The following is a 16063-nucleotide window of genomic DNA, read 5'->3' as shown; positions in this document are numbered from 1 at the left end:
CAACTTCTCACACAATTAATTGATCGTCAGCGCTCTCCAAGACGTGGTTTGGATCGCTCACCATCCCGTCATTGGTCGAAATGCAACAAAATATGCTTACGACACATGATTGGTCACATTTCAACGAATCGCGAGCAGCGAGGCTGAGATCTTCATCTGCCATCGGGAACGATGCGACGATCCATCACAGGGGGTCTTGGTGGTCGCTCGCCCGTAAGCGGGTTATCGACTGCACGTAGAGGCCTCCTGGCGTTGGCCGCCGTACGTCTTGCAGACAGCCAGATCAGTGCACCTTCTTTCCACGCCTCGGCTTATCGTGGTCGCGGCCTGGACTTGGCAAGCCCTAGTAGTGGCAAAACCTCTGGCATTCTCAACGCTCGTGCGACTATCGATACCAAGTTCCGCCTCTCGGACAAGTAGGAACCCGGATCGATGCTGGAATTACAGCCGCGTGTGTTAGATTTGTTGCATCCTTTCGCGATGACCCACCGCCGTTCGGCTTCAACGGCCTCGGCGAGCTCGTCTACATGCGCACATACTCGCGCGAGAAGATCGATGGCACCAAGGAGCAATGGTACGCGCAAGCTTCTCGTAGCTCAAGTAATCAAAGTCACTAGGTACGAGACCGTGGCACGGGTCGTGAACGGAACATACAGCATGCAAAAGCGATGGTTTCTCGAACGCAGCCTGGGCTGGGACGAAGCGAGGGCCAACGCATCGGCATGCGAAATGTACAGACGCATCTTCAAGATGCAGTTCTTACCCCCGGGTCGCGGGCTCTGGGCCATGGGATCTCCGATCACGGACGAGCGTGGTCTCTTTGCCGCCCTCAATAACTGCGCTTTTGTCTCGACCGAAGACATGGCAACGCGGCCGTCGCCTGCCGAGCCGTTTTGCTTCCTCATGGACGCTGCAATGCTCGGTGTTGGCGTTGGCTTTGACACGAAAGGCGCCGGCACCTTACACGTCCATCGTCCATTGCCTGCTAGCAACGAGCCATTTGTCGTGCCCGACTCCCGGGAGGGGTTCGTTGCATCGAGAATATGATGTGCATTCATTGATTTCGTACTAGGTGGGTTGCTTCGGTGCAGTTGCTGCTTGAGGCCTACTTGCTGAAAGGGCCGGCGCCCGCGTTTGATTACTCGCTCATTCGACCCGCTGGCGCACCGATCCGTGGGTTTGGCGGCGTGAGTTCGGGTCCTGCCTCGCTGCAGGCGCTCCATGAGTACCTCCGAAACACGCTGGAGCCGCTTGTCGGACATGCCTTGACCGTACGTTCCGGTGATGATACATAGGTTAAACATGGGCTGCGTAGGTGCGGGCCATCGTCGACCTCATGAACCATATTGGCGTTTGTGTTGTCTCGGGTAACGTGCGGCGGACGGCGGAAATCGCCTTTGGTGACCCTCTGGATGAGGAGTACATTGCTCTAAAGGACTACACGGTCAACCCAGACCGCGCCGCGTACGGCTGGACGTCCAACAACTCGGTGTTTGCCTCGCTGGGCATGGACTACACGCCGATTTGTCACCACATCGTCCAGTAAAACATGTTCGTCTCGCGAGGAGACACACTCAGTGTGTGACGATAGGAACGGAGAGCCAGGCTTTGCGTGGCTCGACAACATGCAGCGATATGGTAGTGCTACTTGCCCTAGAGACTGGTGCGAACTGCCGTAGGCCGCATGGTTGATCCGCCGAACAACAAGGACGCGCGCGCGAAAGGCGGCAATCCATGCTTGGAGCAAACACTCGAGTCGTACGAGCTGTGTTGCCTCGTCGAAACTTTTCCAGCCAAGCACGCGTCTCTCGACGATTTCAAGAAGACCCTTCGGTAGAGCTGCGTGTGACGATAGGATGACGTGCAACCGACCATTTTAGCTACGCATACCTCTACGCCAAGACTGTCACGCTGGGCCAAACACACTGGCCAGCCACGAACCGTGTCATGCTGCGAAACCGGCGCATCGGCTGCAGCATGAGTGGCGTCGCGCAGTTCCTCTCGCATCGGTACACCAACGACGCGTCCACGGGCACTATATGTGATGTTGTAGTGGGCTGCATGAGCTACAAACGTGGTGCAATGAAGGTTACGAGGCCATTCAGGCCTACGACAAGCAGTTCTCGGACGCTCTAGTCATCCCACGCTCGATCAAGACGACAAGTATTAAGCCCAGTGGCACCGTGAGTCTCCTAGCAGGCGCAACACCGGGCATGCACTATCCAGAGAGTCGATTCTATGTGCGACGAGTGCGCCTCGATGGGTCGTCGCCACTCGTGTCGGCACTTCAAGCAGCGGGGTACACGACGCGGTGCCGTATCCTTGAAGCCAATTGTGTGATGCATTAGGTACCACGTCGAGCCGGCAGTTGAGGCCCCCAAAACCACGGTTGTCGTCTCGTTTCCAATCGACGCTGGCGAAAACATCCGCACGCTATCGGAGGTCTCGGCGTGGGAGCAGTTGTCCCTAGCCGCTTTCTTGCAACGCTACTGGGCGGACAACCAGGTGAGCTGCACAATCACGTTCGAGCCACAGCGCGAGGGCCCGGCGCTGGCGCACGCGCTCAACTTCTTCCAGTACCAACTCAAGGGCGTGAGTTTGCTCCCGCAGCTGCCGAGCGGCGCGTATGCCCAAATGCCTTACGAAGCGATCTCAAAGGCCCAGTATGAAGCCTTGGTGGCCACATTGGAGCCACTTTCGTTCAAGAATATTCGAGGCATCGACAAGCCCTCAGAGGGGCCCGATCGCTTCTGCGACGCCCCAAGCTGCGATCTCCAGCCGCAACAACATTAACAATTCTAGTGCTTTAGCTCTCAGAAAGTCGAACCATGCACGATTAAATTCTGAAATACGGCGATATCTCGACGCAGACTTGACTCCGCCCCCACATCAAGTGAAAGAATCGGACGCTTACATGTTGGAAATGCCGTCTTCGAGGGTGAAGTGACTCGACGAGCGAGCTACATTTTGGCACTCGCTTCCGACACCACCGAACGGAATCGAGTTGTCGCTATCGCGTCATTCTTCCGGGAGCAGTAACGGTTTCGTAGTGGCACCAGTTCCACCGTCGTCATCGATGCGTCGATCCTAATCCTTTCTGCGTTGGTCCCGTTGTACTCAGACAGCATATCCAGCTCTTCTGCGACGAACGAGTTCTTGAGAAATGACAAAAGGAGACAAGTGCAAGCAAACCTGCGGACACCTGACAGCGCATAACTAAAATAAATCGTGACGAAGTGGTTACGTCAAAGATTTGCGTCGGTATTACTCTACGACTTTTGCCCTCCCGCGACGGCTGGCCCCCCACATACATGTTTGTACCGGTTGCGCTTTGGGGCGGATTACTCAGCGGTTAGGGTTTACTGTGTCGTTGACCTTGGTCTTTGCCATACAAGTACCGGTATGTACACTATGCGGCCACCAACGCAGCATCAACACCACCAACCATTGTTCATTTTCTATTTTAGTGTCGACTGAATATGTTTTGAAATGTTATGCGTCGGAAGCATGGCGCCACTTCCACCAGTGCACGAGGTCGGTGACCCATGCACAGGGTATGCAGACAAGTGGTGTCGTGAGGGCCATCTCGACTTCAATCGCGCTTGCGTGGGGGTAGGCATCGTTGTTGAGTGCCTTCCAGTCTTCGAACGACGCGTTGTAGCGCGGTACAAAGTCCATCGCAAAGTATGTCCCGAGGAGCTCGTTCTTGAAGTAGATGGGGAGACACGCGTAGAACCTGATCGGCCGTCGGAACGGACTTGACGTCGCGCCTTGAACCCACGGGTGGTCGCGAAACCGAGGGTCCAATGTTGTGTCGTTGACCCAGACGGCAACCTTGGTGCGGACAACGTGCGCGTCCAGGGCGTCTCTTCGGTGCACGCGAACGCGCTTCCCGTGGACAATAAAGCGCTGGCAGTCCTCGTCAATCAAGCTTGCCGAGCAAATGGGCGCGTCAAACGCGATGGGGCCACGAGGCTTCAAGTCAATGCGCTGAAAGTCGCGCCGCCGTACGTATCGTAGCCGGCTCGATGCGCACCAGTTAATTGAGTCGGACGGGTCCGTTGGTGGCCCGACTGACCTCGCGGCCGCAAACCCGTCTTTTGTTGGAAAGTAAAACGCGTTCTGATGCAGCTTTTTGCGCCCGCCACACGGCTCAGTGACGACGAGGCGACCAGCGGCGGCGGCGAGCGCAATGAGGCGCTCTGTGGACAGTGCCTTCGAGTGTGCCTTCGTGTCGAGGACGATGACCGTGCCGAGTACGACCGACGTGCCAGGTAAGAGAATGGGCGCGCTTGCAAAGAAGCGCACGCGTGGCGTGGCAACAACGAGTGGGTGGGCTCGAAAACGAGGATCCTTGGTCGCGTTCAAGACGGTCAGTGGTGTGGCCGACACCACGACCGTGCTGCAGAGACTCTCAGAGCTCAAAAAGTACTCACGCGAGAGTCCTCTCGCCGCTTTGAACCACTGCCTCGTGTTGTCGATGAATGTGACAGCGGCCATCGGGCAGTGATACGCACGGGCGGCGGCTTCGCAAATAGCATCAAAGGTTGGCTCGGGCACGGTGTCGAGGATGCCTGTCGAGACGAGCGCGCTGATACGGGCGCTTTCGGCCGACATATCCATGGGCGACGGCAGCGTCGTCGCGCTGCTTGATGCGCGAGGCATATCGCGATTCGCAGACTGTGACACCTGCGCGGTCGCGTTACTTGGCCACGCATCTTCCGGATACATGGAACCGGATCGGCAAGATCGCCAGGTGATTTTTCACGTGCGGTCGACAGCGCCCGAGTTTTTCACACACCTTAGAGCCACATCCGCGGCCAGGTCGTGCGATTGACGTCACAAATCCAAGCCACAACCCTCCTAAACGATGCAAAGGTTACGTATTGCCGAGGTGCTTTATTGAACGACCAGCATACGTCAAGTGGAAAACCCAACCCGCGTCAGTTGGGTGTGTTTATCCATGAAATTGCTCTTGGCTTCCCCGTGGACACATGCGACGGCGAAAAGCGATAGCGCAGCTAGAAGTGCCGCTGAGATTGGTTGAGCAGCATGGAGCGTACAACCGTTAATATCGAAGCCAAAGCGACTCGCTGAGACTGTTTGCGTTTGCCGCGACGATGCCTTGTCACTTGACATGTGTGCCAACGCGCGATCGGTGCGACAAAGATTCGCACCAACAACGTTGCCAGTGCCTTTACAAGATACTACAACTCTTTGGTTTCCATCGTGCGTCGTTGTCGGTTGTGTATTGACCCAAACTTGATAGCTTGCGCGTTTCCAAACGAGCAGGCGGTCGACAGCGTTCGATCTCCCTTCTTCCAATCCAACTGCGCCCCGCGCCGATATGCAAAGATGGTGCGAGTACATCGCTTTCGTTGCCAGAGTATGGTTTGGACTCTATGGATTTGAGGGCGGGTTTACTCGCGACCAGTGCCATATAATAGCTGCTATTGGTGCTGAAGTGTCTCGGAGCAGTCGCTGCAGCATTTTACATACGGCATTCCTGCAAAAGATGCTGGACAATGCAATGGGATCTACACCATTCGGTTGATGGCGCTGCGTAAAGTCAGCTGTAAAGTCACGCAAGGTTGTGCGAAAATACGGTTGCAGTATAGAAGGGTTGCTTGACACGAGGCACGGGTGAATGATTGACATGTCCATTTGCGAAAAATGTCTGGCGACTACCAGTACAACTACCGTACATAGTTGTACGTACTATACGCCAGTACACGCAATTGCCCCACGTATTTTTTGCGCTGTTTAGATCTAGTGGCTTCGCCTACCCCTCGCGTGTCCAGTCACTCGACGAAATTTGACACCACCCCTTGACCAGCCTCACAATTGCTGGGAAGTGAATTCATCACTTTGTGATGGTGTACTTATGCCCATGCCGTAGGATACTTCGAGGTTGGAAAAACTGGACTAAACCGACGCCCAAGCGGGTGCCCCGTTGGTTGAGAGCGTAAGAGCACATTTGCCTCCATCATTGACGGCAAACTCAACAACAACCGTAAGTCTGAGAAGCTGCAGGCCATCGGAGTTTGTTCCATGATAATTATCGTGATATTTGAGCACCGGAACGATAACGATTATTTGGTAGGTGCCGTCCACTTGTTCTTGGTGCCACCCCAGCGCGCATGCAAGCCACCCTCCTACGTCAATCAGTCGTTGTTGAGAGAACACGTCCCGTCAGAGTCATACCTGCGCCTCGCTTCGCAGCAGCTCCTTCTGCTCACGCAAACGCTCCTTTCGGCGACGACTCTCGCGCTGCTTTTTAGTCATGCCCGTGGCAGCTTCTTCAGCTGAAGTGGGTGGTGGCAGGCGTTGGCCCTTGACCTTCGCTGGTGCTTTCACAACTTCCCACTCGTCTTCGCCCTTTGCGTCACCCGACTCGGACGAAGAGACTCCATCGTTTTCGCTCCATGGCGATTCACCATTTGTGAGGCGGATTCGCTCCAGCGGCACCTTGGTCTCAATCTCACCGTCGTCGTACTGCACCGTGTACAGGTTGCCGCGTTGCACCTAGCTTTAGATTAGATGGTCTCGTCAAGAATTAGCATGTCACCTTGGTAATTGTACCGTTGAACCACTCGCGTTGGTTCTGGAACTGGGCTAGGACACGTTGACCTTCTTCAAACTGGAACGTTGGCTTGGGCGCAGGCGCCATGCGCTGCGCGCCGCACATCGCGGCCGCGCCAAAGTGCTTCTGGGCCAGAATCTGCGCTGCCGAGAGACCGTCTTCGTCGTCGGATGACGAATCCAAGATTTCCTCGTCGTCGCTGGGCTGTGTGGTGGCTGGTGGTGCAGCAGACGGCGCTTCGGGTGTCGAATCCTCCTTCTCTGAGGGAGTCGCCGCAGGGCCGCTACAATACGACGCTCAGCTGTCGTCTAGAATATGCCGCAGATAGCACCTGTCGCTTGTTGTCGTCTTTTTCTTCTTGCCACTAGTAGGAAAACGTGAGCGCCTACTCGGCGTGGAGTGGCAAACCTCTTCTTCTTGACCTTCTTCTTCGCCGCTGGAACCGCCGTTATCGATGGCGCCTTGAGGACGTACTTGTACACAAGGTAGCCCAGGATCACGAGCACCAAAGTCGCGACCCACTTCGTCCCTTGCGCTGCCATGGCTGCCAGACCTCGGCGTCTTCAGGTTCGTTCCTTCTCAAGAGTAGTATTATTTTGGAAACCTTCGAAAACGCTTGCCGACCTCTCTTTTTTAGAAATGCTTATCCTGCGATCTAACAATATGTATATACAGTCATATAATAAAGTTCTGCGTAATAAATTCCAAACGATCAAATCTGCGATTGGCTGGATTATTTTCCCTAACCGGACATCTGGCTATTGTCCGGTTGATTCCGGAAGTGTCGTATCCGGCGCACTGTTGCACTCAGCGATCATCGGCGCTGGATCTTTTGGACTTCAACGCTGCGCAGAACGTAGGCGACTGTGACGACCGCTCGCAAGTGCTGCACCAGTCGCTTCAACGCGATAGCTTTTAACAAGGGTATATCTTATATACCCTTGCTTTTAGTCGCGCGCGAATTCTTCGGGGTGCTCACCTTCGGTGGGTTCGATGCCATGCTACAGCAGACAAGCCTCAAGACTTATGTCCAGGCAGCAAACAACGACCTCACACGATGTCGCTACACATGGAAGGCGTGAAGACCGTCGATCACCCCTCTTATGACACGTGCTGCTCAAGAGACGGTGTTGGAAATGCAACTTTCTCGTGGTTCGTTGCAAAATTTTAGGCTCGCCTGGTCGGCGTGGGTTGCCAAACGACGCACAAAATGCGTGTCATGCATGCAAGATGTGCCAGAATCAGGCAGTGAGCCCGGCTTCACATTGGGCCGCATAAGACACTGCTCATAGAAACTTGACCTACAGAGCCTCCCACTTTTGGGCGTATTGAATTCCCACGTATTTCTCTTCTTAAACTCACGTATCAGCTTCTTGGGACTCTTTATGTTGATGAGCGAACAGCAGAGCGATTGGTGAGTAGACGACAAGTTGTCCCGCCCGCTTTCCAAATTTTCAAGTGGAATGGTTATCGTGGACCTAAAAGTATCTTTGGCTGGCTCTTTAGAGTCGTCGTTCAACGATTGCACTGTCGTGTGCATTTTGCTTCTGTAGCTTCCGGTTGTGTCTCTAGGACACATGTACGATGGGTTAATTGGTCGTCTTCCGAGCGCCCGTGTCATCAATCGATATGTAGCTCGTCAAGGATGTTTTCGTGACGTGTCCGCCGGATTCGGTGTGTCTGCGCGTGGACATGGCGGCCCATCTCAGCTCGGAATCCCACATGCCACACTTGCGCTAACACCACCCTATGTGCATGCTACGGTCCAAAAAACTTGGATCGATTAGCAACCTTGAAATTTCTAAAACGATCCAACGAGGTTTCGACCTCTCAGTGCCTCACTCTTGCTTTTTCTTCGCTTTGCCATCATCATGTCCAAGCCTTCTCACTTTGTGCAGCGACTGTACCATGCTCTCGAAAAAGCGCCCGTGAGCATCTTCCATTGGACGGATGACGGCATGGCCTTCGTGATCCTTGACCGCGATCTCTTTACGACTCAAATTCTGCACGCATACTTCAAGTACACCAAGTTTACGAGCTTCGAGCGGCGCCTGCGGCTCCACGGCTTTCGCCGGCGTAGCTTTGCGAGTCAGAGTCCATCGCAGCGCGTGCTCTTGACGTTCCAGCACTCGCACTTTCAGCGTGACAACCGAAGTCTTTTGCGACTCATTACTGTGCCGACCCAAGGCGAGACACCTGCAGTACCTATCGCCAACGACACCAGCGACCTCTCGCAAATCTACAGCTCGATTGACGAACTCCAACAACAAATCACGTCTGCGACTTCCAAGCTCAACCTCCTCGTACAATACGTTATGGCATCACCGCCCGACAATGACAACGACGATGCGTACTTCAATGACACGGAAGATGACGCGGACAGCGATATTTTGGCTGATGATGAGTTTGCCATTTCATGCTTTGCGCCGCTCCCAGTGTGCCCCACGGACTTCTCGGTGGCTGAAGTTGAGCGCGCTTTGGTCGATTTCGACGTGCCCGGCTTGACGCTCTAGTGTCACTCACTATTGTGTAACCACTTATTTTATTCTTTGTGTTTGATAATTGTTCTGGGTTTTCAACCCTTCTGTTGGAGTATGTGATCTCCCGATCTGTGCTCCACGCTCGCAGATAGCGCAACACCCGGTCTTGGTGTGTTGTCGCTCCGAGGTTTTTCATCTCCACAGTCTGCTGAAGGTTTTTCCCTCAGTTTAGTCGTTTAGTAGTCTAGTCAGTCTACTAGTCGTTTAGTCGACTCCGTAGAGAGGCACGGCAGTGTCTCCCGACTAATACGACCAACTTCTGGATTGACTGAATTGTGTGAACTTGATGTCCGGAACGGTCCATTTCGTTCTCCACCGTTTGGTCTCCGTGGACCTCCGAGGCGGCAGCCTCGTGCCTCGCCGCCTCCTCCTCAAGAGAGCACCATAGGTGCACTCATCCTCATTCTCACTCCAACACCTTCGACCTGCATTGGGGAACCCACGACCCTTCGACGCACCACTTCGCGCGATTCTTCTAAGTGTTCTATCGATGTTTAAGGTGCATTCTACGCCACCAATCGCCACTCTTGACTTCGCCAAGCTTGAGTCACCACGCCAATCCCAAAGCAAGAACAAATTTCCTTGCCGAAACCTGGCCACCGATCGGTTTCGTCCATTGAAACTGATTGGTGTTTTCATGTTATGAGTCTTTTATTATTATAAATCAATAGACTATCATGAGCATAGACCTTCTCCTTCTCCTTCGCCCGTGACTGCTAATGAACCGTACAAGTTATGAAGCTGCTGGAGATGGCGTGGCAATCGTGTGGGCGGTACAACGTATAATGTACTACTAGTAGGGCACACACAACGGTTCCTGAAGCAGTTCGTCCCTTGAAACTGTCCTGTTGTCACCCACCGTGCCACCAGCGTAGGGCACTGGCGTCACGCGTGTTGGACTTGCGTATTGGAAGTGTCGCGATTGACGCAACAACTTGGTCGAATGCGCCGCCGTAGGACACTAGTTTTACTCGCGTTGGACATGGATTTTGCTCCGCAACTTGGGGAGCAAATTCCGTGCAACCGACGACCTGCGTTTCTATCCGGATGCGGACGAAGTAATGATGTCGTATCCGGACCCTGAAAACGACAATTTTGCTCTTGGCAACGATGGAGGAGGCGTCGAAGCATGTCGTTGTCCTCGTCCTCGGGGATATTGGCCGCAGCCCACGCATGCAGTACCACGCTATCTCGCTCGCCGAGATGCCAGACACGCGTGTCACCGTTGTGGGCTACGAGGGCGAGCGCTGTGTTCCGCAGCTGCTGGCCAAGCCCAACATTGCGTTGCGAACCTTTGCGCCCATCGCCGTATCGCGAAAGCTCTTCGTGCTCTCGGGACCACTCAAGGTGCTTCTCCAGGTGCGATATAGATCCCTATGCACTGTCAGTTTCGCCTCTGATATTGTGTCATCTAGCTGTTTCAACTGTTTTGGCTTTTGCTGTTTTGCGTCGGGTCGTTTGACGTGCTTCTTGTACAAAATCCGCCCACGTAGAGACTCCAACCTTCGAACTTGGACAATGATTTGTGCGTAGCATCCCAACGCTGTACATCGGCTGGCTTTCGTGCAAGCTCAAGCGCGCCAAACTTGTCATCGATTGGCACAACATGGGCTACACGGTGCTCGCGCTCTCGATTGGTCAAGGACACGTGTTTGTCAAGGTATATACGACGTGGTACTTGCGCGAAGCTAGACAGTATGACCGTAGATCGCCCGGTGGTTTGAGCGGTTCTTCGGTCGCCGCGCCGATGGCCACTTTTGTGTGACTGAAGCGATGCAATTGTGGCTGCAAGACAACTGGGACATTTCCCCTGTTGTTTTATACGACAAGCCGCCTGCATTCTTTCAGCCGACGCCACTAGACGTCCAACACGACCTCTTGGTGCGCCTTGACGACGCCTTTGCTGCCGTGGCCGATTTGGTGCCAGCCAAACCCAACGCCACGTGGCGCACCGAGCTTCTAGGGTGTGCACTTGATTGTTCAAATTCCTCTTCTCATTGCGCATTAGATCTTCGTCGTTCAAACTTCGCAACGACCGTCCGGCACTCGTTATTAGGTATGCTCGCGACGCTGCCATCATGCGTGACTCATGCGATAATTTAGCTCGACAAGCTGGACTGAAGACGAAGACTTTGGTCTGCTCTTTGACGCTCTCGTGCTGTTCGAAGAAGTGGCCAAGGACCGCTGTGACATTCCTAGTCTCGTTGTCGCTGTCACAGGCAAAGGGCCGCAGAAGGCGATGTACTTGGAGCGAATTGCGGCACTCAAGTTTCAGCGGGTCCGCATTGTGACGCTGTACGACTGTGTGTGCGACTTTAGCGGCGCTAAACGACGGTGCATAGATGGCTCGAAGCCAGTGACTACCCACTGCTCTTGGGCGCCGCCGACCTCGGCATCTGCCTCCACACGTCAACGTCGGGCTTGGACCTGCCGATGAAGGTTCTCGACATGTTTGGTTGCCGCGTGCCTGTCTGCGCTGTGGGCTTCAATTGCTTGAACGAGCTCATCAAGCACGACAAGTATGCCACTATATCATCGATGTGTCAACGATTTCATGCCGCGCTAGAAATGGTCTCGTCTTCCAGAGAAGCGAAGAGTTGTGTGACCAACTGATTGAGCTTCTGACCGCGTACCCCAAGGTACACACTTCTTCATCGTATCTGCCCATATAGAAGTCCATTAGAACGAGACCCTGACGCGATACCGTGCCAACTTGTCGGACTTCGAGGTACGGACTTTACTACCATCAATCGATAGCAACGGGGATGTTTAGCACTGGCCGGAGAACTGGTCCAAGCACGCTGCACCAGTGTTTGATGCTCTTATGGCCCAACACTATGACGAGACGGAATAGTTCAATTGTGTACTTTGCAAGGCAGTAAACTGTGCAGCATTACTATATTCTTTGTTTTATCGTTCCCCAGGCAACACGGCAAAATCGACTACACGAATCTGGACCTGCCCATCGCAGGCTTATTGCAGACACGCGCGCATAAACTGATTGTAGTTGACGTGACCATCCTGAACCGAGTCGAATCGCTTGAGCAACTAGAGTGGACATGGTAAGTCCATCACAAATGATGCAGTGTGCACCGTGTAGTAGATGTCATCGGAGACAGCAATGCCAAACCATTCGAGCAAGTGACGAAAGTGCTGTGGTGAAATGTGACCCGAGCCTTCCGTGTCAAGCTTGCGGAGCGACGCGTACACGCTCTTCCACTTGAGTTTGAGCACGCTCCGGATATCTTCTGGCACCTACACATGCGATGCTAATGAGATGCAACAACTTGCTTCCTATCGCACCGGCGACTTGGATGGCGACAGCGCGGGGAGGTTGGCATAGTCGGAGGAATAGGGCTTGAGTGGCGTGTACTCGGAGAAAGGGTTCTTGCCGTGGACGTGTTGTTTTAAAAACACATTGTAGTTGAGTCGGCCCGAGTTGTCTGTGTCGTACTTCTTGCAAATCCGAAGGCTCTCTTCAAACGTGAGCGCGACACCGATGTTCTCCATGACTAGAATGCACCAGTTCACAAATATGGCACATGTCATATCTGGCTTGCACCTTTGCGGAACGCGGCTTGTGACACAAGCCCCGACTTTTCAGAGTCTATCGACTGAAATGCCTTGTGCAGCGTCTTCCAGCGCTTTGTGAGCAGCGCCTTGATTTTTTCCTCGACAGCGACGGCGCCGCCGACGGCCAACTGACCCTCTTCGACGTGCCGGTTCACGACCGCGTGCGCTGCGGCGTCCACCGACACCGACTTGTGCTGGCTTGACCGCTTCGCCACCGCCCGTGGTGCGTTCGAGATCGCGCTGTAGTAGGAACAGTTGCTTGCAAGGTCGCTCATGCCTGACATCTTGTCTGGATCCTTGCCGCCGCACGCGTGGAGCATCTGGAGGTATGGAACAAAACCAGAGCCATCGACGTCAAAGTACTTTGCGAACGCGCCAAAGAGCTCGGCGTCCGCAAACGGAATGCCAATCTTCTCCAGAACGCGCCGGACGTCAACATACGGAAGCAAGCCAGAGCGTGCCGTGTCCACTTGAGTAAAGAGCTTGTAGACGCGCCGCTGGAGCGCCGGCGACGATGTCAAGTGGTGACGCAACACGACACGCGCGTCGTCGATTGACCGGATCTCGCTCGAGTGGCTCTTTTCATCGCCGAGGAGGGTCATTGTGGACGTGTCCACCAGTTGCTTGGCCTGTACACCCGCGTCCAAGTCGAGGAGCAGCTCCCGATACTTTAGAACGCCAAGGGTTGGGTTGATGAAACGACCAAAAAGCGAGTCAAAGATGGGCGTCTTGCGCTCGACCTTGACGCCGTGGTCCTTGAGAAGGGAGAGCCACGTCTCGAGGCTCACAATGCCCTTGAGGTCAGCGTCAGCGAGCAAAAGCGCAGCTTCAAGCGCGTGCAAGTTTTGCTTGAGGACGTTTCGAGTCGCGTCCAAAGGTGACGGCGCCGGCTGACGCCGCCGGCCTGTGGGTTCGTGCATCTCCCACTCGTCCATCTCGTCGATCGGATCAATAACTTCGCGTGACGGTGGTGTCACCTCGTGGTCGTAGTCGGTCAAGAACGACGAGTACCGGATGGAGCACGTGTGGTGCGTATTGGCCTTGTCTTCGTAAAAGAGGACGAGGAAGGCCATTTGGTCATCACGGAGGTGCGGAATGTGCGTCTTTGTGATGCTGCTAAACGTATCAGCCGAAATGCGCCCGATGCGTCGAACGTCGGCAGCAATAAGTTCGCTCTTGAGAGACTGCCACGTGTCCGGCGACAGAGCGGCGCACACATTGTGGATGCTGCTCTCCATGTTGTAGTACTCGGTCGGATTCTGCTTGGGGGCGTTCATCGTGTTCTTGTTCGGGTGCGGTGCATAGATGCCCATGACTTGGGGGCGGTAAGCTTTCACGAGGTCGCGGTAGTTCATGAGGTCGTTGACGTACGAGCCGCACGCGCGAAAAATGGCGTTCACGTTGTCGTGGGGCAAGTCATGCCCAAGATAGTCGCAAAGGATCGAGAGGAATTGCGCGCGGGGAATCCAGCCCGTCTTGTGCGTGTCAGCAGCCACAAAATCCAGGTACAAGGCGTGCCACTGAGCGTCCGAGAGCTTGGAAAAGTGGTCCTTGATGTTGGGTCGGTCGCTGTGACTCGACTTGTCACACATGAGGAGCGACGTGCGCTCCGTGAGCACAAACTTTTTAGGTTTTGACTCTGCGTCGCTCATCGGAAGTGTCAAATGGGGGTACGCGCGGAGGTCTTCGCCAAAGTGCCGAAAGAACTCGGCCGTGTTGACGCTGCCGTCACGCGAAGTGTCGTAGCAGAGCACGAGTTGCTGGAATTGGGCCTCGTGCAGCTCGATGTGGAAGCGCGCGAGCAGCCGCTGTAGGTCGTCACGCGACACGAAGCCGCCTTTGCTGTGATCGTGCTGCACGAGCGCTTCGCGTAGTTTCCTACAATCCCAATATCAAAGTCGAGTGATTGGTGATCGTTTTGTAGGGCGTACGACCAAGACGGTCCAATTTTATCGTCGACGAGCTTTCGGACTTGACCTTGAAGAAACGCTCGCTGAACTTTCTCTTCGACGGCGGCAACCGAAAAGTCGTGAGCCGTGTGCTGTAGAATCGAGCTCCCAACGCCGTGCGGGTTGGCGTTCGAAAACTTGGCGCCAAACTGGCTCAGAAACTCGGTGTAATTCACAAAGCCGTCGCCGTTCGTGTCGAAGCGTAGCATGAGGTTCACCAGGATATCGTGCGACACGGGCAGATCGTACTGCTTGAGGACCTTAAGAAAGTCCGTTGCTGCCAAAAGACCACTCTACATGTATCCACAAAAGTAGGAAACCGATTCATACTAGTGTAGCATACCTTGTCGTGGTCCAAGGCCTTGAACGAATCCTTGAGACTAATCCAAGACGACTGCAGCCGCTCCTTGAGTAGTTCGTGCAAGTCATCGACAACAGCGCTCTGGAACGTGTGAATGCGCTTCATGTGCTCTTGGAGGCGCTGCTTCTTGATATCAATGCGCTTGCCTGCCTCCTTGCTGCGAAGCATGGTCGCAAAAGACTCGACAAAATTTCGGTAGTCGAGGTGCTCGTCGTTGTTCTCCTCGTACTCGCATAGTAGTGTCTTGGCTTCATCTGTCGTGAGGTGGATGCCATGGCTCTCAAACACTTTGACGATCTCGCCAACGCCGGACCGCGCCGTGTTACCAAAATGGATGTGGCTCGCGAGGTTGCGCACCGCGTGCATCTCCCCCGCCATCTTGAGCTTGCTCACGCGCGGTGGAGGCTCTTCCGGGTATGGGTCTCCGTTGTTGAGGGAGAGCGACGCCGAGACCTTGATCGGCGATACGATCGGGGCCTTCGTGGCCAGCATCCGCGCCTTCCGAGGCGATGGAGCCTGCGATGGCTTGATAGGACGCGGCGTCACGGACGGCGTGAACGGCGCGTGCTGGTCCCCCATGTTTGGTGAGGCAGATATAAGCACTGACAACGCCTTTCCGAACGCTTCAAAACGGACGCCCTAAAATAGGTTTCGTAACACTAAACTGCAGCAACGCGCGGCAAAACAACCAATTCGTGTTAGGCCCCGGAGCCGTGATTATGATGATGAACAGCTCCCATGAATTCACTTGTATCTACTGCAGAAAACGCGGCAAATCGAACCCAGCTCTTCCTGGTCGCAAACTACGAAGCTATCGAAATTCCACTGCTTCACCTGGGGTATTAATCCCAGGTTTGACTCGCATGATGCCGACGAAATGATGAGCGACGAAGAAAGTGGTGACGGCACAACAGTGGTACATCGGAGTACATGGATATACATTTCATGGATATATATGTTCAGAGTCCTTTGAATGATGCCGGTGCAAAAGGAAGTCGCCGCCAATTATCGCCTTTCATTCCAATCTGATCATCGCCATGGAAAAGTAGGAAAAAAT

At 54.4% G+C, this 16063-nt stretch overlaps 6 protein-coding genes across 8 annotated transcripts; 3 read left to right on the top strand and 3 right to left on the bottom strand.

Moving 5' to 3' along the window:
• Positions 1-129: 129 nt before the first annotated feature.
• On the top strand, positions 130-2866 carry SDRG_04085 (hypothetical protein). Its single transcript, XM_008609743.1, has 10 exons — positions 130-416; positions 461-574; positions 618-1025; positions 1073-1271; positions 1316-1542; positions 1592-1638; positions 1680-1833; positions 1881-2009; positions 2054-2299; positions 2349-2866. Exons 1-10 carry the CDS (start codon positions 172-174, stop codon positions 2791-2793), a joined length of 2214 nt encoding a protein of 737 aa, XP_008607965.1. The 5' UTR covers positions 130-171; the 3' UTR covers positions 2794-2866.
• A 565-nt stretch (positions 2867-3431) lies between these two features.
• Positions 3432-4672, bottom strand: SDRG_04084 (hypothetical protein). Its single transcript, XM_008609742.1, has one exon. The coding sequence runs from the start codon at positions 4663-4665 to the stop codon at positions 3493-3495; it is 1173 nt and encodes a 390-aa protein (XP_008607964.1). The 5' UTR covers positions 4666-4672; the 3' UTR covers positions 3432-3492.
• A 1346-nt stretch (positions 4673-6018) lies between these two features.
• On the bottom strand, positions 6019-7207 carry SDRG_04083 (hypothetical protein). The gene is made up of 5 exons (XM_008609741.1): positions 6992-7207; positions 6915-6947; positions 6569-6866; positions 6205-6525; positions 6019-6155 (listed from the first exon to the last, which is right to left on the bottom strand). The coding sequence occupies exons 1-5, from the start codon at positions 7123-7125 to the stop codon at positions 6093-6095; spliced, it is 849 nt and encodes a 282-aa protein (XP_008607963.1). The 5' UTR covers positions 7126-7207; the 3' UTR covers positions 6019-6092.
• Positions 7208-8436: 1229 nt separating this feature from the next.
• On the top strand, positions 8437-9145 carry SDRG_04082 (hypothetical protein). The gene has a single exon (XM_008609740.1). It carries the CDS (start codon positions 8455-8457, stop codon positions 9094-9096), a length of 642 nt encoding a protein of 213 aa, XP_008607962.1. The 5' UTR covers positions 8437-8454; the 3' UTR covers positions 9097-9145.
• Positions 9146-10216: 1071 nt separating this feature from the next.
• SDRG_04081 (hypothetical protein) lies at positions 10217-12046 on the top strand. 3 transcript variants are annotated; one of them, XM_008609737.1, is made up of 10 exons: positions 10217-10482; positions 10539-10612; positions 10657-10783; positions 10831-11087; positions 11132-11179; positions 11227-11418; positions 11466-11642; positions 11690-11762; positions 11807-11851; positions 11897-12046. In XM_008609737.1, the coding sequence occupies exons 1-10, from the start codon at positions 10234-10236 to the stop codon at positions 11975-11977; spliced, it is 1323 nt and encodes a 440-aa protein (XP_008607959.1). In that variant the 5' UTR covers positions 10217-10233; the 3' UTR covers positions 11978-12046. The 3 variants fall into 3 exon arrangements, with proteins under 3 accessions (XP_008607959.1, XP_008607960.1, XP_008607961.1); XM_008609738.1 differs by having other exon boundaries at positions 11690-11851; XM_008609739.1 differs by having other exon boundaries at positions 10217-10612.
• SDRG_04080 (hypothetical protein) lies at positions 11998-15606 on the bottom strand. Its single transcript, XM_008609736.1, has 6 exons — positions 14989-15606; positions 14628-14938; positions 12686-14574; positions 12427-12635; positions 12217-12378; positions 11998-12171 (listed from the first exon to the last, which is right to left on the bottom strand). The coding sequence occupies exons 1-6, from the start codon at positions 15583-15585 to the stop codon at positions 12097-12099; spliced, it is 3243 nt and encodes a 1080-aa protein (XP_008607958.1). The 5' UTR covers positions 15586-15606; the 3' UTR covers positions 11998-12096.
• Positions 15607-16063: the final 457 nt, after the last annotated feature.

This window comes from Saprolegnia diclina, assembly GCF_000281045.1.
Source record: "Saprolegnia diclina VS20 unplaced genomic scaffold supercont1.10, whole genome shotgun sequence".
Taxonomy (NCBI): domain Eukaryota; phylum Oomycota; class Saprolegniomycetes; order Saprolegniales; family Saprolegniaceae; genus Saprolegnia; species Saprolegnia diclina.
The sequence above is the reverse complement of the archived record's forward strand: the minus strand, read 5'-3'. Positions and strand labels throughout refer to the sequence as shown.